Source organism: Schistocerca cancellata, chromosome 2 (assembly GCF_023864275.1).
Source record: "Schistocerca cancellata isolate TAMUIC-IGC-003103 chromosome 2, iqSchCanc2.1, whole genome shotgun sequence".
In the NCBI taxonomy this organism is placed as follows: Eukaryota; Metazoa; Arthropoda; class Insecta; order Orthoptera; family Acrididae; genus Schistocerca; species Schistocerca cancellata.
This window is the reverse complement of record NC_064627.1, coordinates 21,553,131-21,581,030: the sequence shown is the minus strand read 5'-3', so window position 1 is coordinate 21,581,030 and position 27,900 is coordinate 21,553,131. Positions and strand designations below refer to the sequence as shown.

Here is a 27,900-nt window from a genome sequence, read left to right as displayed (position 1 = left end):
TTTGCAGCAGCATGGACTATCAGCTCGGAGACCATGGCTGCGGTTACCCTTGACGCTGCGTCACAGACAGGAGCGCCTGCGATGGCGTACTCAACGACGAATCTGGGTGCACGAAAGCCAAAACGTCATTTTTTCAGATGAATCCAGGTTCTGTTTACAGCATCGTGATGGTCGCATCCGTGTCTGGCGACATCGCGGTGAATGCACATTGGAAGCGTGTATTCGCCATCGCCATACTGGCATATCACCCGGCGTGATGGTATGGGGTGGTGTTGGTTACACGTCTCGGTCACCTCTTGTTCGCATTGACGGCACTTTGAACAGTGGACGTTACACTTCAGATGTGTTACGCCCCTTGGCTCTACCCCTCATTCGATCCCTGCTAAACCCTATATTTCAGCAGGATAATGCACGACCGCATGTTGCAGGTCCTGTACGGGCCATTCTGGATACAGAAAATGTTCGGCTGCTGCCCTGGCCAGCACATTCTCCAGATCTCTCACCAACTGAAAACGTCTGATCAATGGTGGCCGAGCAGCTGGCTCGTCACAATACGCCAGTCACTACTCTTGATGAACTGTGGTATTGTGTTGGAGCTGCATGGGCAGCTGTACCTGTACACGCCATCAAAGCTCTGTTTGACTCAATGCCCAGGCGTATCAAGGCCGTTATTACGGCCAGAGGTGGTTGTTCTGGGTACTGATTTCTCGGGATCTACGCACCCAAATTTCGTGAAAATGTAATCACGTGTCAGTTCTAGTGTAATATATTTGTCCAATGAATACCCGTTTATCATCTGCATTTCTTCTCGGTGTAGCAATTTTAATGGCCAGTAGTGTATATTTTTTGATGTAGAAGATAATTTTATCATCTTAAAGTTCCTCGCCGTATTGATTGGGATGCAAAACTTACAGAGTGAATGTATGTCAGATGTTGAAAATCTATTTACTGCATTGGAGTATTAACAGCATTGTATTCCATATGACCAATTTATCGGAAAACTGCAAAGCCTTAAAACTATAAGGTGTTTATGTGCAGGACTGTGTAGCCTCAGGACTCTGTGATTATGTTCTACAATCATTTGTCTATTTCCAAAACCTTCTTGGTATGGACTCAAAACACTAGTTTGACTAGAACAAAACTCCAGAATTGATAGTACATGTGATTAATGTAAAATGTTTGAAACTCCTTCTGTCTGGACCTCCATCATGCGTAACCCATATGTTTCTTCTTCTTCTTCTTAACTGTATGTTACATGACCACAACACTCTCAAATGCTTGAGGTACATATCTACTATACGGTAATAAGGAGTGCTAACCTCCTCTGCAAGCATAGATCTAGAGAGGAGACTGAGTGTACTTGGCTGGGTACTGTGAGTCAGATTGGTACAGAACGGTCTTTGCAGAACGGCAGTTCTGATATTGAAATTACTATACCAATCTATATCAACAGCATCATTCGTTTGTGCGTGTTTGGAACCAATGTTACACCCTTTACGAATGCAAAATATTGAAGTGTACTGATTTTGTGGAACTCACCTCACCCTGTTCCATCACTACATATTACAAGTAGCGCATACTGATCACTCCTAGTTCTAGTCAGTAACAAGATGCATATAGAGAGAGACCATCAGGAGTTTTCCTCAAAATAGTTAGCTGATAGGTTCATTGAAGGAGCAGCCCATTTCGAAAAAAAGAACATCAGAGTGATGCTAATATAGTCCATAATCTTACTCCACTGGATGTTACAAAATAACGAGGAGGGAGGAAGATGTGCATTTTAGCTTGCTGTCAAACTTAAAAATGAGTGTGTTTTCCTTCTGACAGGCGTGAAAGACACTGTTCTGTACTGCATCTGAAATGTATGTAGTGCTGATGTGCATGACAATCAATATACAATACTTCCACAGACACTAATTTTGAATGCGAGGCAGGCTCTCACACTAAACCAATTTGGCCATCAAACTGAAAGAAATAGGTTCTATCTGTTCTCGTGGAAACATGACTGCTTTATTATCATTGCAATTGTGTTTTCTAATAGCTGGTTGCTCATGAGAGCTAGGTTGATGTTAGATATGACTGTTCCACTGTGCTATAGCTTATAAAAATAGATGTTTTGCAACTTGAAGTTTGAACCAAAATAGTTCTCACTTTTACTTGGTTTGATGTTCCTAAATATCCGGGACGTTCTGCAGTTTTCACGTCAAAATATTGGAAGTTTTCGATGTGTCATAGATTAATACATACATGGTGAAAACGGTTCAAATGACTCTGAGCACTATAGGACTTAACATCTGAGGTCATCAGTCCACTAGACTTAGAACTACTTAAACCTAACTAACCTAAGGACATCACACACATCCATGCCCAAGGCAGGATTCGAACCTCCGACTGTAGCAGCTGCATGGTTCTGGTCTGAAGTGCCTAGAACCACTCGGGCACATCGGATACATGGCAAGGGTGGCAGTTGAAGTAGTGGTGTATGGAGACAGTTATAGGATAACACACTCAAAAGCAGGGCGTCTGTCGAGTGGTACTGATGTGTAGGGCATACAGCAATGCCGCATTCCTGGCTGTGTTGTAAAGAATCGACGTTTTCTTTCATGTACAAGGTATTTGTTTTATCACCTTAAAATTTGTCACCATAGTGTGTTGGAATGAAACTTATGGGGTGAATGTACACTCCTGGAAATGGAAAAAAGAACACATTGACACCGGTGTGTCAGACCCACCATACTTGCTCCGGACACTGCGAGAGGGCTGTACAAGCAATGATCACACGCACGGCATAGCGGACACACCAGGAACCGCGGTGTTGGCCGTCGAATGGCGCTAGCTGCGCACCATTTGTGCACCGCCGCCGTCAGTGTCAGCCAGTTTGCCGTGGCATACGGAGCTCCATCGCAGTCTTTAACACTGGTAGCATGCCGCGACAGCGTGGACGTGAACCGTATGTGCAGTTGACGGACTTTGAGCGAGGGCGTATAGTGGGCATGCGGGAGGCCGGGTGGACGTACCGCCGAATTGCTCAACACGTGGGGCGTGAGGTCTCCACAGTACATCGATGTTGTCGCCAGTGGTCGGCGGAAGGTGCACGTGCCCGTCGACCTGGGACCGGACCGCAGCGACGCACGGATGCACGCCAAGACCGTAGGATCCTACGCAGCGCCGTAGGGGACCGCACCGCCACTTCCCAGCAAATTAGGGACACTGTTGCTACTGGGGTATCGGCGAGGACCATTCGCAACCGTCTCCATGAAGCTGGGCTACGGTCCCGCACACCGTTAGGCCGTCTTCCGCTCACGCCCCAACATCGTGCAGCCCGCCTCCAGTGGTGTCGCGACAGGCGTGAATGGAGGGACGAATGGAGACGTGTCGTCTTCAGCGATGAGAGTCGCTTCTGCCTTGGTGCCAATGATGGTCGTATGCGTGTTTGGCGCCGTGCAGGTGAGCGCCACAATCAGGAGTGCATACGACCGAGGCACACAGGGTCAACACCCGGCATCATGGTGTGGGGAGCGATCTCCTACACTGGCCGTACACCACTGGTGATCGTCGAGGGGACACTGAATAGTGCACGGTACATCCAAACCGTCATCGAACCCATCGTTCTACCATTCCTAGACTGGCAAGGGAACTTGCTGTTCCAACAGGACAATGCACGTCCGCATGTATCGCGTGCCACCCAACGTGCTCTAGAAGGTGTAAGTCAACTACCCTGGCCAGCAAGATCTCCGGATCTGTCCCCCATTGAGCATGTTTGGGACTGGATGAAGCGTCGTCTCACGCGGTCTGCACGTCCAGCACGAACGCTGGTCCAATTGAGGCGCCAGGTGGAAATGGCATGGCAAGCCGTTCCACAGGACTACATCCAGCATCTCTACGAACGTCTCCATGGGAGAATAGCAGCCTGCATTGCTGCGAAAGGTGGATATACACTGTACTAGTGCCGACATTGTGCATGCTCTGTTGCCTGTGTCTATGTGCCTGTGGTTCTGTCAGTGTGATCATGTGATGTATCTGACCCCAGGAATGTGTCAATAAAGTTTCCCCTTCCTGGGACAATGGAATTCACGGTGTTCTTATTTCAATTTCCAGGAGTGTATATCAGACACTGGAGGTGGCCACTGTAAGATACTATCCCAGAAAATAAATAAAGACCCCACCTCGCCTGTCCATAGACCAATACAGGTGGATGAGTGTGGAATACATCAATGCGAGCCCTCTGGAGCAAGCAACAGAAGGATCAGCAGATGTTGTGTAAGCCGCCCATAGATCGTCTTCATCAATAACGAGTCGGCAGTAGACCACCGCATTGTGAGTCTTTGACGTAAAAACACAGACCTCTCCAAGGACCTTCATAGGAATAGGCTTTGTCTTCGGAAAAAGAGGGTGACAATAGGATGGTACCCCAACAATTTCAAATGTTATTATGGCCTAGGGCTCTCAACAAGGTGAAAGTTTACTCACACATGCACTATTGGAAAAAGTAGGGAGTGGGAGGGGGCAGCAGAAAGTGAGGTTGGAGAGGATGGCAGTGTGTAGGGGCAGCTTTAGGACAATCCAGCAGAGCAACACCCACAAAAATGAAGAAAGTAAATAAATACCTTATATCCTTCCCTCTAATAGCACTGAGTCTTTATCCTGCCAATTCACATGTCATGGATTGATGAGAAGTGGGAGAGGGGAGAACACCTTTGTCTAAGGGTTTGATGCATAGTAGGAAGTACCAATGTGAGAGAGAGGGGGGGGGGGTGAAAGAGAGAGAGAGAGAGAGAGAGAGAGGGAGAGGAATTCCACAGGAATTTCCCAGGCACAAAATACCATAGGGAAGCGACTTCTGGTCTACAGCTGCGCCATCATGGCGGGTGAATAGGGAACTAACCTTTATGTTAGTTGAGTGGCGACACAACCAGACACTCAAGACAACACAGTGATGTGTATCTTATGGACAGCATGTGGAGGAAGGTGCTCCTGCTCTCAAATGTCAGTGCATACAAGACGTTGGATATAAATATTTAGCACTATGATCTATTTGTGGCTGAAATTTTATTACTTGATTTGCAAAATGCATATGTGATTCTCATGTGAGTGTTGCATTATGATCCATTGTTTATCAGTGGTGTTCTTTTTCATGACTCTTTCGATGTTTAAGTTGAGTGGTGAAGCATTTTCCTTCAGTTGTGGTAGCGTTTATTGAACTGTAATCTGTGTGTGTTTGAAACACCAGGACTGTAGGTTAATTGTCAGTTCAGTTGCTCAGAAAATTCTTCCACCGTTAGTTGCAGGTCAGTTTTGAGTGGTATTGTGGACTAGGGGCACACAGAAAGGATTCGTTACAATGATGCAATGTTTTCTTTGCTGTACAAGATAGCTGTTTTATGAACTTACAGTTTGTCACCACAGAACATCAGAGAGAAACAGGATGTATGCCAGATGCTGTAAGGTAACATCCAAAGACTGGAATAGAATGAATGCTGCGTTCAACCTCTGCTGGCCAGCGGTGATGCTGCATAGAGCACACAGAAGATGGCTGTGCAACTTCTGGTGTGGTCGTTGCAAGTGCTGTCTTCTCCTGACTGGCACACATATGTGAAGATGCGATGTACCAGCCTGTAATCGCCGGATGGCGTGATCGGAAGTTTTCATTTTTCTGCAGATATGGGTTGGGGCGAGTGTTTTAAGTGAAGTTCTTTCCCACAAATTGAAAAATTTCACAAGTCAATCAGTTTGATGAGATATTTCCCACCAAATATGCAAAAGACCTGTTGTGATCAATCACAAGTGCCTCAGTATTTCCAGTGTTTAGGGGAGGAGTCCTGTCTCCCACAAATTGACTATATAAAGAATATGAAAATTGAAGTGAACAATATATTATTATGTTAGTTAGCACTGATTTGAATTTCGTGTTGTGAGATTATTCACACCAACAGCTTAGCATAGACTGAGAATTTTTCTGACCAGTTTTCATATATGGTGAAAGGGGGAAGTGGGGGGGAGCAGGTGAGGGCTTGGGAATTTTCCAGGAGCTGTACCCAAACGGGTGGGGGGTGGGGAGGAGCTCTGTCTCCTGCAAACTGATTAAATAAAGAAAATGCAAACTGAATTGAATAACATATCATTATGATAATTGACATTGAACTGAATTTCGTTTTGTGAGATAACATTCATACCAACAGATCAGTATAGACTCAGTCTTTTTCTTGTCTATTTCTATATGGGGAGGGGAGGGCTGGGGGATTTCCCCGGAGGGACAAAAGTGGCTCAGAACTGAACTGGGGAAAGGTGACAAAATAGTGTCCCTTTTCCCACAGGGGTAGGGGAAGAGGAGGGTGATGGGAGATGGGGGTTTCCCAGATAGATGGATTATCCCCAAGAGGTCATAAACCAACTCCCAGGGGGTCATAAATCAATTAGTAGAAAAACAGTTTAAGGGGAGGCGGATAATTTACTCCTGAAATGTATGCAACCCACACAAACAAAATGCGCCAGGATCGACTCTCCCCCACTACTCTAGTGACATTACTGAAGTTATGTCAGGGTTGGCTAGCACTTGGATGGATTACCATCAAGATCTGCCAAGTGCAGTTGGCAAGTGAAGTGCAACTGAACATGACTGGGAGAGAGGTGTGCTGATTAAATATCCCTCCATATCGACATTCAGTTATGTCTATCGGTTCAGCATTGCAAAACGGTCAGTTGGTACTCTTGGGCCTTCTGAGGCAGATTCATATGGAAATTTTGTTTCATTTTAGAGAGTGACTCATTACCAGATATTGGATGAAATGAATCGAGACACTGTTGCTGTGGTATACCATTACGAAAATAAAAAAAAGTCCAAATGTAACATTCATATGAAATTTCCATTATTTTCACAAATTTCTTTAAGTACGCACTGGAATCAAAACACTCGGCCAATTACCAGGCTGCAATTGCTTTAATAAAATCAAATGGCAAGATTTTCAACAATAATAACGTCAGACGTTACTAGTGCCATCCAGCGATCATACTGTGTTACACCAGTAGTGGCTCTCCAGCACATTACTCACGAATCGAAGTAGAACATTGAGGAAGGGGTAATACTCACTGCCAACGTTGTAATCTCCGCCACATACTGTATAATGGCCGGCGCAGTACAAATTTACATGTAAATTGATGAATTCGAAAGCACCTAAACCGGCAGCAGTAGGCACGCTGGTCATTTCCCCGCAGTGATCAGCCGTCAAAGCATTTCACAATCACGGTAGTGCCACTGGGAATGGGTTCCAGCGTACTAGCATAAACAAGCTCTGTAGAAGAGAACACATCATCTCTTTGTTTGTGAAGCTGAACTGAGCACTCAGATGAAGCTGAACAAAAGTCTTCTGTAGGGATCCGTTCTGGCTCGTCTGTTATTTAGCCTTTACATAATGGGTATGTCCGAGGCCACCTCACAGATTTTTGAAAATGCTCACGATTGGGCCCTGGCAGTAAGTCGTAAAAATACACAGGGCATCAAGAACACAGCAACCAAACTTAAAACTCGCACCAACATCTTGCAGAAAACGGTTGGCACCTAAATTATTTTATTTATTTAACGTGATTAGAGCCATCAGATCCTGACTTACATCAGACCAGGGTTTCACACGTACAGTATCTATTACATCACAGTTACCAAAGAAATAAAAATTTCAATATGACAATTAGTATTAAATGATTTCATAATACTACTACTACTAATAATAATTGTGTGACGTTAAAAACAATAATGATAATGGCCGATGTAAGAAGAATATATAGATGTACAAAATAAATGTTAACTGATATAGCGAGTTTGGGGTAAAGGAAATTTTAGGAGAATACATCGGCTAGGAATACTGGAAAATGAGGAAGATCAGGTTGGAAAGAGGGATGTACAAGGGTAAAGAGTGAGTGCAAAGAGAATAGTAATCTTATTGTTGCTTTGGTAGATATGTCATTACCTGTCTTCTGAAGGTGAAGATGTTATTTGGTTCTCTAATATAATGCAGGAGGTTGTTACAGAGTCGAATCCCTAATACTGAGATGGAATTCGAGAAGGTGGCTGAACGATGGAATCGGACAGAAAGCATTTTGCTCTGATGGGCAGCCGTCTTTCTGCTGTGTTGTTCAGACAAGAGCGTTAAGGTCAACGGACAATGTACGCTGATAAGACAGTAAAAAAGAAAGAGGGTAAGGCAGTCTCTGCGCTTGTCTGCACACAGCCATGATTGCTGTGCTTATGATGATGAAATGTGATCCAAGAGACGAACATGATTGATATAATTCCATGGGAGTATTCAGGCTTCACGCTACGGACTTCAAGCTCTTGCTTTGCCCTATCTGGATGTGGAATACTGTGCACCAGTTTGGCTCAACAGAACTCACACTAGCCTCATTCACGTAAAACTAAATCGAACTATGCGCCTCATAACAGCACCAATAAAGGCAACCCCCAACATAGTGCAGCTCAAGACAAAAGTTCATGGCTTGTAGAAAATAAATTAACGCTAAATCACAGTAAGAATTAGTTTTTACATTTTCTAACAAACAATTCAAGAAAACGGGACGTTTCAATTTTACAGAATGGGCATATGATCAGTGGAACTGAACAGTTCAAATTTCTAGTTGTTCAGATAGATAGTAAACTGGGGGAAAGCCCACATTCAGGATCTTGTTCAAAGACTTAATGCTACAATTTTTACTATTAGAAAGGTATCTGAAGTAACTGATAGTTCGAGATGGAAAATAGTCTCCTTGCTTATTTTCATTCGCTTATGACGTATGGTATTATATTTTGGGGTAACTTCCGATTCTGAAAGGATATTTTTGGCTCAGAAACGGGCGGTTCGGGCACTAAATAGTGTAAGTTCGCGAACCTCTTGTCGACCCCTGTTCGCTAGTCTAGGCATACTGACATTGGCCTCTCAGTATATATATTCTTTACTGTCGTTTCTTGTTAACAATATCAGCTTATTCTCAAGAATTTGCAGCTTCCACTCAGTTAATACTGGGCAGAAATCCAATCTGCATTTGGGTAGCACTTCCTTAACTCTTGTGCAGAAAGGTGTACAGTATACTGCTGCATCCATTTTCAATAAGCTGCCACAAGAATTGAAAAACCTTGGCAGTAATCCATGCGCCTTCAAATCTAAACTGAAGAGTTTCCTCATGCGTCACTCCGTCTGTTCTGCCAAGGAGTTTCTTGGAAAACTAAACTGAATCCTGCGTTGAATTCTTAACTGCTTTAGTATAAGTTATGACTTGTCTATTTTTTGGGTTCGTAAGCTTTTTGTTTTACCTGTTATTACTTTTATGTTGTAATTTCATCTACTGACACGTTCCTTGACGTTGAAGATTTGCTCGTTAATTTGGTCCCACAGAACTAGACGTGTAAAGTAAAAGTAAAATAGTGGCTAATACGCTAAGCAATATAGTTCTCCCCGCCTGCGACGAGAGAAACCACTTGTTACAGAACTCAAAAAAATACGAGAATAACCATGTTCTAGATTCCATGTATGGAAGTGAAACATGGACGATAAATAGTTTGGACAAGAAGAGAATAGAAGCTTTCTAAATGTGGTGCTACAGAAGAATGCTGAAGATTAGATGGGTAGATCATATAACTAATGAGGAGGTATTGAATAGAATTGGGGAGAAGAGGAGTTTGTGGCACAACTTGACGAGAAGAAGAGACCGGTTGGTAGGACCTGTTCTGAGGCATCAAGGGATCACAAATTTAGCATTTGGAGGGCAGCGTGGAGGGTAAAAATCGTAGAGGGAGACCAAGAGATGAATACACTAAGCAGATTCAGAAGGATGTAGGTTGCAGTAGGTACTGGGAGATGAAGAAGCTTGCACAGGATAGAGTAGCATGGAAAGCTGCATCAAACCAGTCTCAGGACTGAAGACCACAACAACAACAACAGATTCCAACAAAACATCGCTGACTTGCGCTCTCGACATTCACACCTGAAGAGCCCAACGATTTTGGAGAAAATTGAACAGTGTAACCAATCGCTGGAATGAGGAGTAGGCTAAACTGGCACCCGCTGCCTTTCATAATATGCCATTTCTCACGAGCAGAGCACTCGGATTCGATAAGCCTTGAAAAATCTAGTTTACCGTAAATAGAATCTCAGTTGCGATTATGGAGCTACTAGGCAAGCCTGTGAATATACACCTGAAGCCTTTTAAGTCCGTCGGTTGCAGCCTTCACTGGAGACCTCTCCGATTTCCTGTCTGCTACCGAAAGGCGAAAGAATATGTCAGCAACATGGACATTCGGCCTCAGCTGTGTTTCCAGATATTTGTGGGTTTTTTATATTTTATGTATTTTTAAGTTTACTCTGCTTTCTTTTTATGTAACCTGTATGTTATTAAAGTCTCTATTGTTTGTATTTCATTAATTCATGCTATGCACTACGACATACGCTAAATATATAAATTTGTTCATTAAACAGCTGTTGATCGTAACTTATCCCCCTTCTACATCTACATCTACAACTACGTGATTACTCTGCTATTCACAATAAAGTGCCTGGCAGAGGGTTCAATGAACCACTTTCAAGCTGTCTCTCTACCGTTCCACTCTCGAACGGCACGCGGGAAAAACGAGCACTTAAATTTTTCTGTGCGAGCCCTGATTTCTCTTATTTTATCGTGATGATCATTTCTCCCTATTTAGGTGAGTGCCAACAGAAAGTTTTCGCAATCGGAGGAGAAAACTGGTGATTGAAATTTCATGAGAAGATCCCGTCACAACGAAAAACGCCTTTGTTTGAATGATTGCCATTCCAATTCACGTATCATGTCTGTGACACTATCTCTCCTATTTCGCGATAATACAAAACGAGCTGCCCTTCTTTGTACTTTTTCGGTGTCATCCGTCAGTGCCACGTGATGCGGATGCCACACCGCACAGCAATATTCCAGAATAGGGCGGACAAGCGTGGTGTAAGCAGTCTCTTTAGTAGACCTGTTTGCACCTTCCAATTGTTCTGCGAATGAATCGCAGTCTTTGGTTTGCTCTACCCACAATATTATCTATGTGATCGTTCCAATTTAGGTTATATGTAATTATAATTCCTAAGTATTTATGTGAATTTACAGCTTTCAAATTTGTGTGACTTATCGCGTAATCGAAATTTAGCTGATTTCTTTTAGTACTCTTGTGAATAACTTCACACTTTTCCTTATTCAGGGTCAATTGTCAGTTTTCGCACCATACAGATATCTTACCTAAATCATTTTCCAAGTCGTTTTGATCATTTGATGACTTTACAAGACGGTAAATGACAGCATCATCTGCAAACAATCTAAGACGGCTACTCAGATTGTCTCCTATGTCGTTAATATAGATCAGGAACAACAGAGGGACTATAACACTTCCTCGGGGAACACTGGATTTTACTCCTGTTTTCCTCGATGACTATCCGTCTATTTCTACGAACTGTGACCTTTCTGACAGGAAATCACGAATCCAGTCGCACAACTAAGGCGATACTCCGTAGGCACGCAGTTTGGTTAGAAGACGCTTGTGAGGAACGGTACCGAAAGCCTCCTGGAAATCTAAAAATATGGGATCAATTTGACATCCCCTGTCGATAGCACTCATTACTTCATGGGTATAAAGAGATAGTTGTGTTTCTCAAGAACGATATCTTCTGAAAACGTTCTGACTATGTGTCAATAAATCGTTTTCTTCGAGGTACTTCATAATGTTCGAATACAGTATATGTTTCAAAATCCTACCGCAAACTGACGTTAGTGATATAGGCCTGTAATTTAGCTGATTACTCCTACTTCCCTCTTTCGGTATTGGTGTGACTTGAGTAATTTTCCAGTGTTTAGGTACGGATCTTTCTGTGAGCGGGTGGTTGCATGTAATTGCTAAATATGGAGCTATTTTATCAGCATACTCTGAGAAGAACCTGACTGGTCTGGATTAGAGGCCTTGCCTTTATTAAGTGATTTAAGCTGCTTTGCTACACCGAGGATATCTACTTCCATGTTTCTCATCTTGGAGGTTGTTCCTGATTGGAATTCAGGAATATTTACTTCGTCTTCTTTGGTGAAGGTGTTTCGGAAGACTGTGTTTAATAACTCTGCTTTAGTGGCACTGTCATCAGTGACTTCACCGTTGTTATCGCGCAGTAAAGGTATTGACTGCGTCTTGCCACTGGTGTGCTTTGTGTATGACCAGAATCTCTTTGGCTTTTCTGCGACATTTTGAGACAGAATTTCGCTGTGGAAATTATTAAAAGCATGTCGCATAGAAGTAGGCGCCATATTTCCAACATGTTTCCTAGCTAGAAAGTCATGCCATAAGTCAACATAAAGTCATTAACATCTTAGTACCAGAATGTGGTATGTATGTTGTTGTTGTTGTTGTTGTGGTCTTCAGTCCTGAGACTGGTTTGATGCAGCTCTCCATGCTACTCTATCGTGTGCAAGCTTCTTCATCTCCCAGTACCTACTGCAACCTACATCCTTCTGAATCTGCATAGTGTATTCATCTCTTGGTCTCCCTCTACGATTTTTACCCTCCACGCTGCCCTCCAATACTAAATTGGTGATCCCTTGATGCCTCAGAACATGTCCTACCAACCGATCCCTTCTTCTGGTCAAGTTGTGCCACAAACTTCTCTTCTCCCCAATCCTATTCAATACTTCCTCATTAGTCATGTGATCTACCCATCTAATCTTCAGCATTCTTCTGTAGCACCACATTTCGAAAGTTTCTATTCTCTTCTTGTCCAAACTATTTATCGTCCATGTTTCACTTCCATACATGGCTACACTCCATACAAATACTTTCAGAAATGACTTCCTGACACTTAAATCTATACTCGATGTTAACAAATTTCTCTTCTTCAGAAACGCTTTCCTTGCCATTGCCAGTCTACATTTTATATCCTCTCTACTTCAACCGTCATCAGTTATTTTGCTCCCCAAATAGCAAAACTGCTTTACTACTTTAAGTGTCTCATTTCCTAATCTAATTCCCTCAGCATCACCCAACTTAATTCGACTACATTCCATTATCCTCGTTTTGATTTTGTTGATGTTCATCTTATATCCTCCTTTCAAGACACTATCCATTCCATTCAACTGCTCTTCTAAGTCCTTTGCTGTCTCTGACAGAATTACGATGTCATCGGCGAACCTCAAAGTTTTTATTTCTTCTCCATGGATTTTAATACCAACTCCGAATTTTTCTTTTGTTTCCTTTACTGCTTGCTCAATATACAGATTGAATAACATCGGGGAGAGGCTACAACCCTGTCTTACTCCCTTCACAACAACTGCTTCCCTTTCATGCCCCTCGACTCTTACAACTGCCATCTGGTTTCTGTACAAATTGTAAATAGCCTTTCGCTCCCTGTATTTTACCCCTGCCACCTTTAGAATTTTAAAGAGAGTATTCCAGTCAACATTGTCAAAAGCTTTCTCTAAGTCTACAAATGCTAGAAACGTAGTTTTGCCTTTCCTTAATCTTTCTTCTAAGACAAGTCGTAAGGTCAGTATTGCCTCACGTGTTCCAGTATTTCTTCGGAATCCAAACTGATCTTCCCCGAGGTCGGCTTCTACTAGTTTTTCCATTCGTCTGTAAAGAATTCGTGTTAGTATTTTGCAGCTGTGGCTTATTAAACTGATTGTTCGGTAATTTTCACATCTGTCAACAAAAAATACCTTCAAAAGGGGCTTATCAACTAAACGTATCACTATGAGATTGAAAAGATGACAGCACAGGACTTGCGACTGGTGGCCTGGACGCGGTACTCACGTGTAGGTGGGCAGCGGGAACCCCTGGGCGGCGCACGGCAGCTCCACGGGCTGCCTGTAGCGCGCCTGCACGTGGCTGCGGGAGTCCGTGATGCGCGGCGGCACCGAGCTCTGCGGTGACGTCACCAGCAGTCTGCAACAAGTGGCGGCGTCCCCACCGTCTCTCACCTCCCTGTCCTTCTGCTCTAGAGCGGCTTTATAGTGAGCCAAATATTCGTTGTGACACAGCTAGATGTGTGGCATTGAGCCAATGTGGTTTACATAATTTGATTAAAAGTTTCCGGACGGTCCTTTGTAACGTGGAATCCAACACCATATGTCACGAGAGGCAGACTTACCAGTATTAAAGCGGACACGGAGCACTGCGTAGTCGGTAGAGACGTACTGACACCAGAATAGTTCGGTCAAGAAGTCTCAATCCATCGAACACGGATTAGTCATCAGATGTCACCTCAGTAATAAAAGCATCGCGAACATTTGACTACTTGTGAAGCTGCCCATGCCGGCTGTTGGTGATGTGGCTGTGAAGTCGAAACACGAATGAACAACCACAGATAAAAGGAAAACCAGGCAGACCTTACGTACTGACGGATGGTGGCCGTCGAATATTTTGTGGAAAAATCGCTTGAAATGGCCGGAAGGAATCATTCGCGAGTTCTAAAGTGCTTCCAGCAGAGCAGCTAGCACAATGACTGTGCATAGGGAGCTGAAAGGAATGGGGAACAACGGACGACCAGCTAATCACAAGCCACACACGTCAATACTACGATGCCTGTGAAATGGTCTTAAGGGAGACAGTTCTGACCAGTAGAAGGTTAGAAACGTGTGATTTAGAATGATGTATCACGTTATACCACGCATCAACCGAATGGAAGCGTTTCAGCATGGCGAATGCCTGGCATTATGTGTAGTGGAAACGGTGTACAGGAGATGGTGTTGTTTTGGGGTTGTTTTTGGTGTTAGGGTATAGCCCCCTTAAAGCTGTTACGAAAACGCTAAACGCAAGAGGATATCAACACGTTTCACAGTGCTGTGTATTGCATACAATAGTGGATAAGTTTGAAGACGGTGACTGATTATATCAGCATGACAATGCACACTGAAGTAAAGCACCATCTGTGTGGCAAAGGTTTGTGGACAATGACATTACTGAGATGGTCTGACCTGCCCAGAGTATGAACCTGAACCCAATGGAACGCCTAGGGGATGAATCAGAAAGTCGACTTCACTCCATATTCCGGCAAATTTTGTGCAGTGGCCGTTCTTGGGACAGGAAGTGAGAGTGAGGCCGTCAAGTTAAGGTTCGTTGGAAAAGGCCGTGTTAGCTGCGGGTCGTGTGCAAAGTCGACCTTACTACGAACCTTAACAGAGAGGAGTTCCCCGGTGATCCCTTTGAAAGGGACGTTCCTGAGAGCCCGCTTGGGTTGGCAGCATGGGAGGGGACAGAGCGGGAGATTCCATGAAGTCAACTGCCGAAGAATGGCCGACGTTTCCGCAGGGGAACAGGAGGTCAGCTGTAGCCAGGCGGTGTCACAGAGCACGCGTATCGCGCGGCCGTCCCAGTGAAGGACTACCCTCTGCTTCCTACGCTGGGCCCGTCCGCCATTGAAGTCAGTCACTGAAAATACCACATTACCGTATAATGGCAAGCTCTCAGAGCAATTAAGGACCCTGGTATGTTAGATCTTCTGGTTTCTCCTGCACTCAACAGAACTCCATACCTTCTTCTCATCATAGCTAATGCACTGAAACTCATTAAGTACATATGCAATTTCTCTAGAATTCCTGTCTTCATACATTCAAGACCAGCACAAGTAACGGATTCTGTACTGCCTTCTCCATCCATCTTGCAGCTCTGAAATCGATTAACGTGCATCAGTGTTCCATCCAACGCTGGAAGTAGGATCAAACCGATGTCTTTTGATCCGAAGCGTTTCCAGCTTGCTTGTCGCGAGCGGTTACTCTTTCTGATTAGTCGTTGTCTGACACTAACCTAGCGACCGAATTTTATTAAGTTACTTCAGCTAGCCATACGGCACAGTCGGTCGAAGTAATGAATGACCCGTGTGAGATTAATCAGCTTCAAGGGCTCCTATTCGATAACTTTGTTCATTGGCGTTATGAACCTTTATGTTGGATGAACAACGTATCCCCTAATACTCATCGAATTAATGTTGTGAAAAAATTTTGTTTTATTGTTACCCACAACAATAGACGATAGCAGAAATTTCGATTAATGCTTATTTAAAGAACTAAGACCAATTTTTTTTCAAATCATTGCTCTTAGATTATTTGGGGCTCAGCTGCCTCTAGAGAAAGCATCCTGCTAGGGACTTATCTAATGGGTGTGGTGTGAGTCAGCTACCTCAAAAGTACAAGTTCTAAGCCGATCACGGATAGAATAGGCAAGATAAATCAACGGCCAGTTTAAACAGTTAGTGGTATGCTTTCATGTGTACAGCCGAGTTACTCACGTAATTTTTCTGCGATGTATTTCGACGACCTGAAGAGAAGGTCGTCAAAATATCGTGCAGAAAAATGGAATCAACAATTCGGTTGAAGATAAAGCACTCCATTAATCAATCAAACAAAAAAAAGACTGAGTTGTTAGATCGCCAACGTTGCAGCGGCTGGACACGAAACATTAGTGGGGCGAAGTCAACCGGCTTCCATTGACTTCTGCCGATCCAGAACGAGAGAGCCCTGGTTAATGACGTTGTGAACAAATAGAACAAACCAACCAGTAATTCCCTTCCCTCGCCCTTCCGATATTTAAGCAATCTAACTGCAATGTATAAAACAGCTTCATCGCATTACTATTTTACAATTGAGTTAATATGTTGAATATTAGACGTTAAGCATGTAAGATCTTTAACGCTGAAGGCTCAAAACCCTAGTTTTTCACTCACCTCAATGTTTATGACGCCATATCTCCATAAGTATGTGTCGTACGGTGCTACAATTTTGCAGATACATTCAGAGGCATATGTGGATATTATCTGCAAAATGTGTTGCGAATCAAATTAGTAGTAAAAAATAACTAGTTAAAACATCATGGCTAATGCTGATGTTTTACTGCATGAAAAGCGAAAATTTGGTATGAGATAATTTTTTCTTTTCGTAACGATCTGAAATTATGTGTAAATTTGGTGTAAGTCGCTACATGCTCTCATTTGCAAATACCAAATGAATTTTTTATTTATTTATTATTTTATGCGCACTTTTCGCCCAGATTGTTCACCAGTCTGGGCGAAAAGTGCGCATGTAAATAAAGTAGACACCCAATTGAAAGAGACGATGAGAATTATCTCAGGCACACTTAGGGCTACCCCATGTGACTGGCTCCCAGTCCTTGCCAACACAGAACCCCCTGATATAAGGCGCTCCATGGCGACCTCAAGAATATATAGGAAGATCGTATACAATCCAGAACTCCCTATACACCAAGATTTATCACCCATCAACAGGCTAAAATCTAGGTCCCCCTTTTGGAAGATTGGCAGGGAATTACAGGACTTCGACCCAAAGCTAGCCTGGGGGGAATCATGGCGCAAAGGGACACACAAGAACCAAAAGCTTATCGATGACCCCAGCAAGAAGATAAATGACTTTGATCTCCCTCGGAAGCCCTGGGTTGCCTTAAATCGCCTTGGAACAAGCGTGGGAAGATGCAAACATCTAATGAATAAGTGGGTACTTGCGGAGAGTCCCGTGTGTGAATGGACAATCCAGACAATGGACCACCTACTGGTGTGTGAAGTGGTAGGATATAGTGGTGAACTGAAGGACATACATTACCTGCCTGACCTAGCCATAGATTGGCTCAAAACTATAAGTAGCATTGTGTAGTGTTGTAATTTCCTGGTGGATTGTAATGACACTGTAATATTTGCCTTGTATATGCCGAACGAATAAATAAATGTTACCTTACCTTAAGACATACACACATTTCGTAACTTTAATACTTATTGTGTTAAAACAATGTAAGATTATACACCTTAATGAGTAGGTTATGACAGCACTTTAATTCTTTTTAACTTCGGTCAATAATTGTATGACGAACTGAAAATCAAGTTTGTTGCCACTGGAAGCTGTTAGATAGGCAGTCTGCATCGGCGACATGCTGATATATGAGTTTCAGTAATACTGATGTTCGTTCGACCAATTCTTGAAGAATTTTCGTCCTTCACCAGAATGATTTATGGGGAGCCACAGAGGATTCAAACAAGAGCTGTTCAGTTTGTCAGAGGTTCGTTTTGTAAAAGCTAGAGGGATACAGAAATACCCAAGACACACTAGTGGGAATACTCCCAAAATAGCTGTCGTGAACCTCGAAAACCCTTACCACCGTGCAGTAAGTGTGAAGAAACGTACTGATGTTTCCAAAATACAGCTCTCGAAATGACTATGGCGGCAAAATTAACGAAATCTGTCTTATACGCAAAGGAACCTGCAATACTTTTTCCCCTTATGCTACCCAGGTAGGAGGAGGTAGGGGTGGGATGTCTGGTCTTCTTGACGTTTTTTCGGCGGATTCTCTCACATGGAAAAATCTTATTCCAAGTTTATCCAGCGTAGAAAATTGTTCGACTTTTTGTCACAAATAGGAGTACTACCGGACGAGGAAAGAACGGACTGTGCAGACTGTGGTGGTGCGAAGTGTGTGAAACTTGGTACTAACAGTTTCGACACTGAAATACCGTTACAATTTCATTGCGGACAGTGCGGAAAACGAACGAGTATCAGGAAGAATACATGGTTCGACACTTCCAAACTATCCATCCAGACCACCGTAATGGACTTTCACATGACAACACCGACGACTAACCAGGTAAGTCGTCTCCTTTGCAATTACAAGTATTTTTGTGACGCTCTTCTTTTTTCGTTGCTGCAGTGACCATCGTAAACATACTCACAACACCCACCACCGGAGTCACATGATCAATTTACGATCGCACGTTCGATATGTATCGTTTGGACCCCGCGACTTTGATACGCAATCATTCTTGGAAATTTCCGTGTTTTCTACTTCAGAAGAAGCCCTTTTGACCGAAAGTTTGAATCTATAGCAGTCTTTTTGTTCTGCCTATCTGCGAGTCATCTTCTCTATATGGTGACTAGCAATCTATGTTTACATAATACTGTCGTTGTTCATTCCTGAATTTTCCAATGTTTGATTTCTCATAATTTTCGTCTCTGTAATAAATACGCGCTACAGGAACTTCTACCATTCTCAATCAGTGGCTGCCTCGTAGGCAGTCTCAGTATGTTCCGACGTAAATATGACAGACATCTGGCCGAAATATTCGATGATATTTCCGTGATATTATTTGATGGTGGGCACTACGGAACACTTGAGAAGAAAGAGATGCCCACATCTACATATAAGTATCCGTACTGTACAAATGACTTTGAGGTGTGGCAGAAGGTACGTATAATTGTATCAAGTGTAAAGGTTTCTTTCAGATACTTTCGTATTTAGAACGCGGAATGAATAACTCTATAAATCCCTCACGTTGCACTACAATGTGTAATATCTGAGTGTGTCACGTTGTCCACTAGTATGCTGTTGACAGAACAATTTGGAAATTCACTTACTTTGCTCGTAAGTCTTGGATGCCTTCTGGTGTCGCACTGCCCTTCTTTCTTCATAGCAGGTAATCAAATTTCGCCGATCGCTGTCTGAAGTCTTTGTGTCATTCACCCGCGGCATGTCGTTTTATTGTAAACATCGGTACTACGAACTAAACTTAAGATGGCGGATCAAACAGAACAACCTTCGACTTGGCAATCGATTTATAGAGTCGCAAAAGGAAATCCTTGTTGATCGTCATAATACGCCTGCCAGATGATGTTCTCTATACCAAAACTAATAGCAAAATACAGTGCTAGTATCAGCACTGCAACTTTTGATTCCAACATATCAGTCTTTTATATAGTGTATTGATGTTGCTTTATGTTACCTTTACCCTACACATCACAAAATTATTGCATGTAGTTTTAAAATTACAGATTCAAAATTTCATTCTTCGAATATTACATTTGATATTGTTAAACTGGGACTAAAAATGTTGTTTAATTTTACTTTAATCTACACATTATAGATAGATTTAGGTTAAGTAGTGTGTAAGCTTAGGGACTGATGACCTTAGCAGTTAAGTCTCATAAGATTTCAGATACATTTGAACATTTTTGGAACCTGTCTATAGCCACAGCTTTGCAACTAAGAATTCAGACTCTCAGCAGAAAACGAAGTGTGAATGGAAAAGACAAGAAACAGTTCTAGTGTCTCACCAGAGACCTTTCTGAGAACGTATGCTGTGAAAGTAATAATAATTTGGCCTGATCCTGATTTCCTTTCTCGGGATTTTCGCAGTGAAACCCTCCCGTCTCTGTCGGACACATCGGTGACGCTCTCACGTTTACCAATCAGTCCCGTGACGAAACGCACCGCTATTCGATGGATCTCTTCTATTAATTCAATCTGATAAGGGTCCCCGGATGATGTAGAGTATTCAAGGGTCGACAGAAGTAGTGTTTTGTAAGTTGGTATTTATCGTGGGCGAATTACGTCATCTTAGGATTCTTCCATTAAATGTTAACATCACCCCTGATTTATCTACAGATAGTTTCATGTGGTCGTTCATCTTGGGGAAGGGATACTGAAACAACACGATCCCACTGGCCACTCGTGCACTCCTATTAGTAAGTGCAGGTTTTGTCTGAGTGATTTTGAAAACGTGAAGGTTCATATCTACACAGCATAACACTGGCGTATGTAAGTTCATATTTCCATATATTTAGCTAATAACTGAGGCTCCTACCGTAGAAGGTGCCAACAAACTTAGAATACAGGCCGAAAAGCGGCAACAAGTATGGGAACCATACAGTGACTCAAATGGTTCAAATGGCTCTGAGCACTATGGGACTTAACATCTATGGTCATCAGTCCCCTAGAACGTAGAACTACTTAAACCGAACTAACCTAAGGACAGCACACAACACCCAGCCATCACGAGGCAGAGAAAATCCCTGACCCCGCCGGGAATCGAACCCGGGAACCCGGGTGTGGGAAGCGAGAACGCTACCGCACGACCACGAGATGCGGGCGAACCATACAGTGACTCAAATGTGGAAAGGTATTATAAAACCATACATACGACACAGTATATGGAAATATACAGTATACATGTAAAACCTTTTCTGTAATGTTTTGTAATGATGCTAATTTTGCACGTTTTAGGATAAATAAATCCACTGATGATGGCGAAATTTTGGTTGAAACTAGTTTGGGGAAGAAATTAAACAAAAGTGTTTTGTATCAAGGTGGACCCACAATCCCCTACTGCCTATAATTATGTGATTATGTGAACCTTCCTGTAACCTGTTTCTTGCCCCAGAGACCTACAATAACCTGCTGTACAAGTGGAGGAAGTTATTTCGTATAAGCTTTATAGGGTCGTACTGACATATTATCAAATAATGGTAAAAGTTTTATTCATCTGTGGATCACGTTACAAGGTTACCAGACACGTCGTGATGTTACAGTTTAAGAAGAAAAAAAAATGTTTGATGTTTTTAATTTACTTACCCGGTCTAGTTTTAGAAAGATGCGAAAGTTAGCAGGCCATGGTCTTATACTAGTAAGCATCCCTGCATTTGTCTGAAGTAAGTTAGGGGAAATGAAAATCAAGGTGGCCAAATGAGGAATGAGCTTCCATCCTCACGGATCCAAGATCTGTCTGCTGGAAACAGCGTAATCCCATTCGATTTATGTCTGGCAAAGATAAGGGGCAAACAAATGGGAACCGACAACCGCCACAACGGGACCATAGAATGGTTCCATTCTAAACTAAGCACCACGCGCGTTAAGGCATTTATCCCACTGGGAGACGAGACGATCAATTCCTCTTTCGTAGAACACGGCTCCCTGCTAACGGCTACACAAACGTACCCACTCTTTCACTCCCTCGTTTGACTGAAACCGACGTCCACGCATGTCTTTCTTCAGGTCGCCAAAGATGTGAAAATCGCTCGGTAGAAGATCCGGGCTGTACGCAGGATGTTGCAGTGTTTCCCAATCGAATCGCTGAAGCTTAGCCTTCGCCCTCTTGGTAGCGTGGGGCAGGCGTTATCGTCTAACAGGATGATTCCTTCATCAGCATAAATGGAAGCCAACACATACCTAAATACGTTTGTTGGTCAACACCAAACCTAAACTCAATGAACCAGCGAATGAGACAGAGGAACATGAGTGAAGAGAAAGATCACATCAAAACTTATGAGTATATCAAAGTCATTCAAACGCATTCCATCTAATTGACGTAAGAAGTCCACTGAGTTCTTAAATGTGATGCTCAGTTAGTGAACTCAACAGAATAGCGAGGTTTTTTGCTACACGATGTGTCGGAGCACCAATGTTACAACCACACGAAGAGGAGCCCTTCTTTGTGGATCATGGAAAGGCCATATAACCTGAGGCGAACAGCGCAATAAGTATTAAAGCTTTTGACAGTCTCCTGCAACAGCGAACCTTTCTTCGGCAGACTGTCTTCCTCTTAAAACATTTTGTGGGATCAGCACCGATACTGCGGTACCTTGTGTCAGATGGTAAAAACTGCATGTTTTGAATGTAATCCTGCTAGTCCAAAGGTACATCGCCCTTGTCCGCGGACAGCATAAAAATATCCGGATCGACCAATGCGTTATTAACTTGCTCAATTTTTGAAGCTCTTTCTATTGAACAAATCATTCAATTTTTCTGAAATTGTAATCATTTATTTGTCTGTACATCTGCATCACATTTACCGACTGCCGTCCCATTCGGATAATTTCTTCGTTGTGCGCCTTTTTTTGTCGTGTATGATGTGAAATGTTTTCCAAGCTCCAATAGGGTCCTTTTAGGTCTTGTTAAGGATGATACTTGTTTGCGTAAGGCTGGTGTCTATCGTATTCCTTGCAGTTGTGGCATTTCATACATTGGTCAAAGTATGAGGGCCACGGAGGCTCCGAATACTCAGCTTAAGCGTCACACACGCTGTTGTAGAATATTGTTTTGGTACCACCATATGGAATATAACAACTAACAGATTCTGCCGTGTACTTCCAGCTATTGGAATAGTATTACTAAGGAAGAAGTTGAAGCTAAATCGGCAAGTACCATTGTAAATATAGATGGAGGTTTTTGCTTAAATACAGCTTGGAATCCTACTGTCTCCCTTGTCAACAAGCAGAGGGACAGACGTAATGCTACCTTGCCTGTCGTTCAACAACTTTGACTATCTGTGACTTCTGCCGTCGGGATCATTGGTTGGTGTGGTGGCGCTACTGTTTACATTGTGTATGTGTGTGTTTTAGCTTTCTGGAATTGCTCTGCAAACTTAGGTGATGTCCTTGCAAAGCGCTTTCCTGCTGCAGTTTTATCTTCAAAATGACAAGATGGTCTGCTGTCAAAATATCTGCGTTTGTCGACGACGTCACCAGGCTGCATTCCCGTAAGTTATTTTGACACTGTGTACGTCATGAGAAACTAGATCCCGCATTTAAATATCAGGTACCTAACGAGAGGAAAACTTTTATCTACGAGTGAGATGTTACTTTTATTTATGTACGTGGCCTGATGCATTTCTACAGCAGGAATGGTCTATTACCTTCAGGGGGGGAAAATCGTATAAATTTCGTGCTGTGTGTATTCATGATACAGCTGTGTGTCGTGTTTCTAAGCCAGGGGTTGGGATGCAGCCCGGTATTTGCCCAAGCAAGTGTGAGAACCCACCGGAATACAGCCTCAGACTGGCTCGTTTACCTGATAAGGCGTTGTTGGTCCGGCACTTGTATTAAATCCGGCTACGATTCACCACGCTGTCCCTCAGGCGAACGCTCTGACGTCACCTGTACGAACGGGTTTGATACGGAGCGAAACGAAAGTGAAAGTAGAGAGACTTCTGCTGAAGTGTAGCGTGGTATAACCAGGGCGGACGAGATGGCAGAGTCGTGCGTAGCTTTCCATTGTTGTTCTTTGAGTGATTTGATCCTCGTGATGTCTGCTTGAAAGAAGTCGTCTGAACAATGGGAAGCGTACTTTGTGGCTTATAACAGCCATTTTGCTGACGGAGATAGTTAAATTAATGAAAACACGAGAAGCCTTGTTATGAACGGCAAAAGGGCTAAACCACGGAACTCGGTAAATATTATATATTTTTCTTTAGAGCTATATGATCTCTGTGAAGAGGAAAGGGCTGTTAGCGCTAATAATTACATCCTCTTTTCAGACAATATGAAAGTGGCTTGAGAAACATTAAAATATATTAAATTAAATGTAGTTTAAAAGTTACAAGCACAGCACTCCGTCTTCAGGCCACAAGTGGCCCATCGGAACCATCCGACCGCCGTATCATCCTCAGATGAGGACGCGGATAGGAGGGTCGTGTGGTCAGCACACCGCTCTCCCGGCCGTTTTGATAGTTTTCTTTGACCGGAGCCGCTACTATTCGGTCGAATAGCTCCTCAATTGGCATCACGAGGCTGCGTGCACCCCGAAAAATGGCAACAGCGCATGGCGGCCACGCCCGACAGCGCTTAACTTCGGTGATCTCATGGGAACGGCAAGGCCGTTGCCTTTAAAAGTTACAGTATCAATGAATTTCTACGTGTTTTCCTGACAAAAGCCGATTTTTTATGAGAATGCAAATAAAACGTATATCTTTCATTAACATTAGGCTTTATTGGCGATTAGAATCAGTTTTTCTAATATTGTGATCAATGAAGGGTACGTTTTCCCGCGATTTCAGATTGAAGTCAATGGGTTGAGTTATTAACAAAAGCCCATCCAAATACCATGTCTGTATGATCGCTAATTATGGAGAAGTTTGCAGTTCAGCTAAAACAAAATGGATAAAATCCCGCATTGCAGGCTTTTGCCCCATTTGAAACAAATATGGATGGCAATGGATGACTGAATAAAGAAAATGTTTGAAGTAAACCTTTGCAACATTGTTCTATAGTATCTAAGTTGTCCAACATAATGCTGAAGTAAACTGCCTCGTAAATTTAAACATCATGCTTAAAAATACTTGCACAAAAATAATACTTTCTTCTCCATGAAAGGAGGATTAGTAGGGTAGCCTGGTAGAGTTCAGTTACGGAGGTTACGCTGTGTAGGTACCTAATAAACAGTGTACTTCTTGTTCTTCTTCTTCTTGGGATACTTCTTCGCCGAATATTAAATCCAATCCATATCTGAGCCACTGTAATGATGTGAGAAGTCTGAATATGACTCTGAACAACAATTAACTGCTTGTCTGATATGTTTTCTTCCTTCTTTGGTACTGATTTAATGAAATTTAGCTTATGTCCTTTTGTTTCTATAGTATGCTCTTTTCTTTCTTTGTCACGTTCTTCCTTCGCAGAAGTCAGCTTTTCTTTTCCCACGCATTCTTCTTCCGCTCATTCTTTATCGGGCGTCGACGTTAGAAGCACAAAGTTCAACGCTTTGCCAGAAAGGTTTCTCCTAAATCATTATTTTAGGCTACGGAATTTTGTGTTCAAGTGAGATAATCTCACACAGTTTAGATTGAATGACATGTTATGGGGGAGGGAGGGGGGTGACAGAGGGGAGAAAGTGGGAAAATTGTTATGGAGTTGCGGGGACTTACCCCGATCACCTGCGGGGATTTTCACCATCACCATTTTCTGACAAAAGCGCCATTGTTGATTTTGAGGACCAACTGGAACAATTATCTTCACGGAAAGTGAAACTTACATGCAGTAGTGTCAACGAGTAATTCGCTTATTCTTCTTTCTTCAAACTCTGTATTAGACAATGTTGAAATAAAACATCAGAAAAGTTACATGTAAGTGGTAAAAAAACAGACTTACCTCAGCTTTCCATCTCCGGAGGACCTGCCGGGAAGGACAGTCATTGAACAATAAGTTACAATAAGACACACCTGCCGCCTGGTGGTCAACTCCTGTCATTCAATTAAAAAAATCAGTGCGGGTTTTATCCCATTCTGGAAAGTATTTCCTGATTAGAGACAGAAGTGAGGAGCAAGTGGACTTTCGTGAGAGAGAGTTTTTGGAAAGGATCTAGGTTGGAAGTGACGAGGGGTAGATGATTCCAAAGTGCGAACCAAGCTGTTAGGAAGGAAGGAACAGCATTGGGGAGAGGGGGAGCTCAGATACGTAGAGAAAAAGGAGAGTTCTGTCGAAGCTGCAAGGGGGGATAGATCTCTGTTCGGAGGATGCCAGTTGGCTTAAGTTTCGTTTAGATGGAGTGTGGAGAGTGAATAAGTGTAATGTTGGGAATCAGTGGGTCCAAGCTTAACAGACTACGAGGACTAATAACCAGAGATGAAACGATTGGGCAGTTGGCGTCAAATTTAGTGTAAGTATGGGAAATATGATGTGTTCTGTGTGAGGGACGAGAGAGTGGGGAGAGTAAAATGATATAAACCGATCAAAAAATTTTTGCACCGTCATCATGACTTGAGAATTTTGTAATTTTTGATGAGAAAATTCCTTCTGAATATTTTTTTGGCGGAAGGAAATTGGTGTGTAATGGAGGTAAAACTGAATCTGTATTCTCGATGTAGTTCAGTACAGCGAGTTGTGTCCCTGACAGTGAAAGGGACAACGCGTTTTCTGTACACTGTTCGGGCTGTCAGCGTTCCTCACAGGGTCATTTGAAAGTCAGACCATGCGCGCCTTGTCACATTACGACGTTATGTCACAACCGCACGCTACTGCTTTGGTTGGTGCTGGGAGGGCTGTGTCGACCTATAAATTACCCTTCTATCGCCATACAGTCCGTTTGATTCCTAGGTACAATAGTAGAGGTCTCCCAGCTCCGTGATGCGCCAAGTAGGCAAACGTCAAATCCTAGGATGGAACCTTGGTCAACGGAATGGGGTTCTTTCACTAGCTGATTTGCTCGATGCCTGATTAACATTGGTATAGAATGTGCAGATGATCACGTAACAAGGAACGTCCCAGGAATGTTACTTAGAGAGGTGGGTCAATCATGTTTCGGCTGTATCTTTCTCATACGTTGGGCTACTAGCGGTGATTAGAGGGGCTGTGCATAATCGGGGCAGCATTACCCTACGTCTTGTAGAACCTGACAACAGTTCGGCACTGGGTTTGTTTTTCAGGTCCATAATGGATGCGCACAGCACGCCCATCTTGTAATTACCTTCCTCCAGATGGCAGAAATCAAAGGGAGGCGTTTGGCTTGCGGTATCTGCTGATGCAGATGCTATGGGCGTGCTTGAGGCCGACTTGGGACTTGCAGTGCTTCGCCTCCGGTACACTTCTCACATATTGGATGACATGAGGAGGGCTTCTGTCGAAGAATGTGAGGGTTTTTGTCGAAGAATGTGCAAGTTTGAGTAGGAGCATCTCCAGCACTAAGTGGAAGATATGCAAGGTAGGACAGAAGCACGTTACAATATAAAGGGGCAGCAACATGTTATTGAACGTTAGTCAGTAGTGGATGTGGATTTCACAGATGTGAACTTTCAAACAGACTGATTTTATTTTGTTAATATTTTGTTTCTACCTCACATTAAAGTTATATTTTTCGTTTCACAAGACTTACTTTTTCATTTCCCATTGCTCTCAATCTAAGCCGTTACCGATTTGCACATATGCATGTTTTGTTTTATTTCCATTTTCTAACCATGAAAGTAGAGTGGGCTCTCTTATGTATGTCATACGGAGCCTAGGCGACAGTTCAGTAGTTTTACTTCTGGAGGAGGCCGAATCATTACTATAACACGTATGAAGAATACTAATTCAGTGTAGTAAAACTCTTTAACAAAAAAAAATGGTTCAAATGGCTCTGAGCACTGTGGGACTTAACATCTATGGTCATCAGTCCCTTATAACTTAGAACTACTTAAACCTAACTAACCTAAGGACAGCAAACTCTTGAACAGTGAAGCATTTCATATCTACATGAATCACAATATTCGATGAGCGTTCAATAAGTAATGCAACATTTTTGTTCTAAAATCAGGTTATAAGAGGTCCATGACTAAGGAATTTATTGCTAGCGCACTCGAGCAGATGTAACTTCGATGGATTGCTCACGCGCTGCCTGCGATATATAAGCAA

At 42.9% G+C, this 27,900-nt stretch overlaps 1 protein-coding gene across 1 annotated transcript in view; it reads right to left on the bottom strand.

Annotated features, from left to right (window-relative positions):
- Positions 1-27,900, bottom strand: part of LOC126150288 (Down syndrome cell adhesion molecule-like protein Dscam2) — a 198,272-nt gene that overhangs the window by 110,744 nt on the left and 59,628 nt on the right. The window contains exon 3 of the mRNA XM_049915867.1: positions 13,787-13,918. Within this exon, the coding sequence (XP_049771824.1) occupies positions 13,787-13,918 (132 nt within the window). The remainder of the gene's footprint in view (positions 1-13,786; positions 13,919-27,900) is intronic.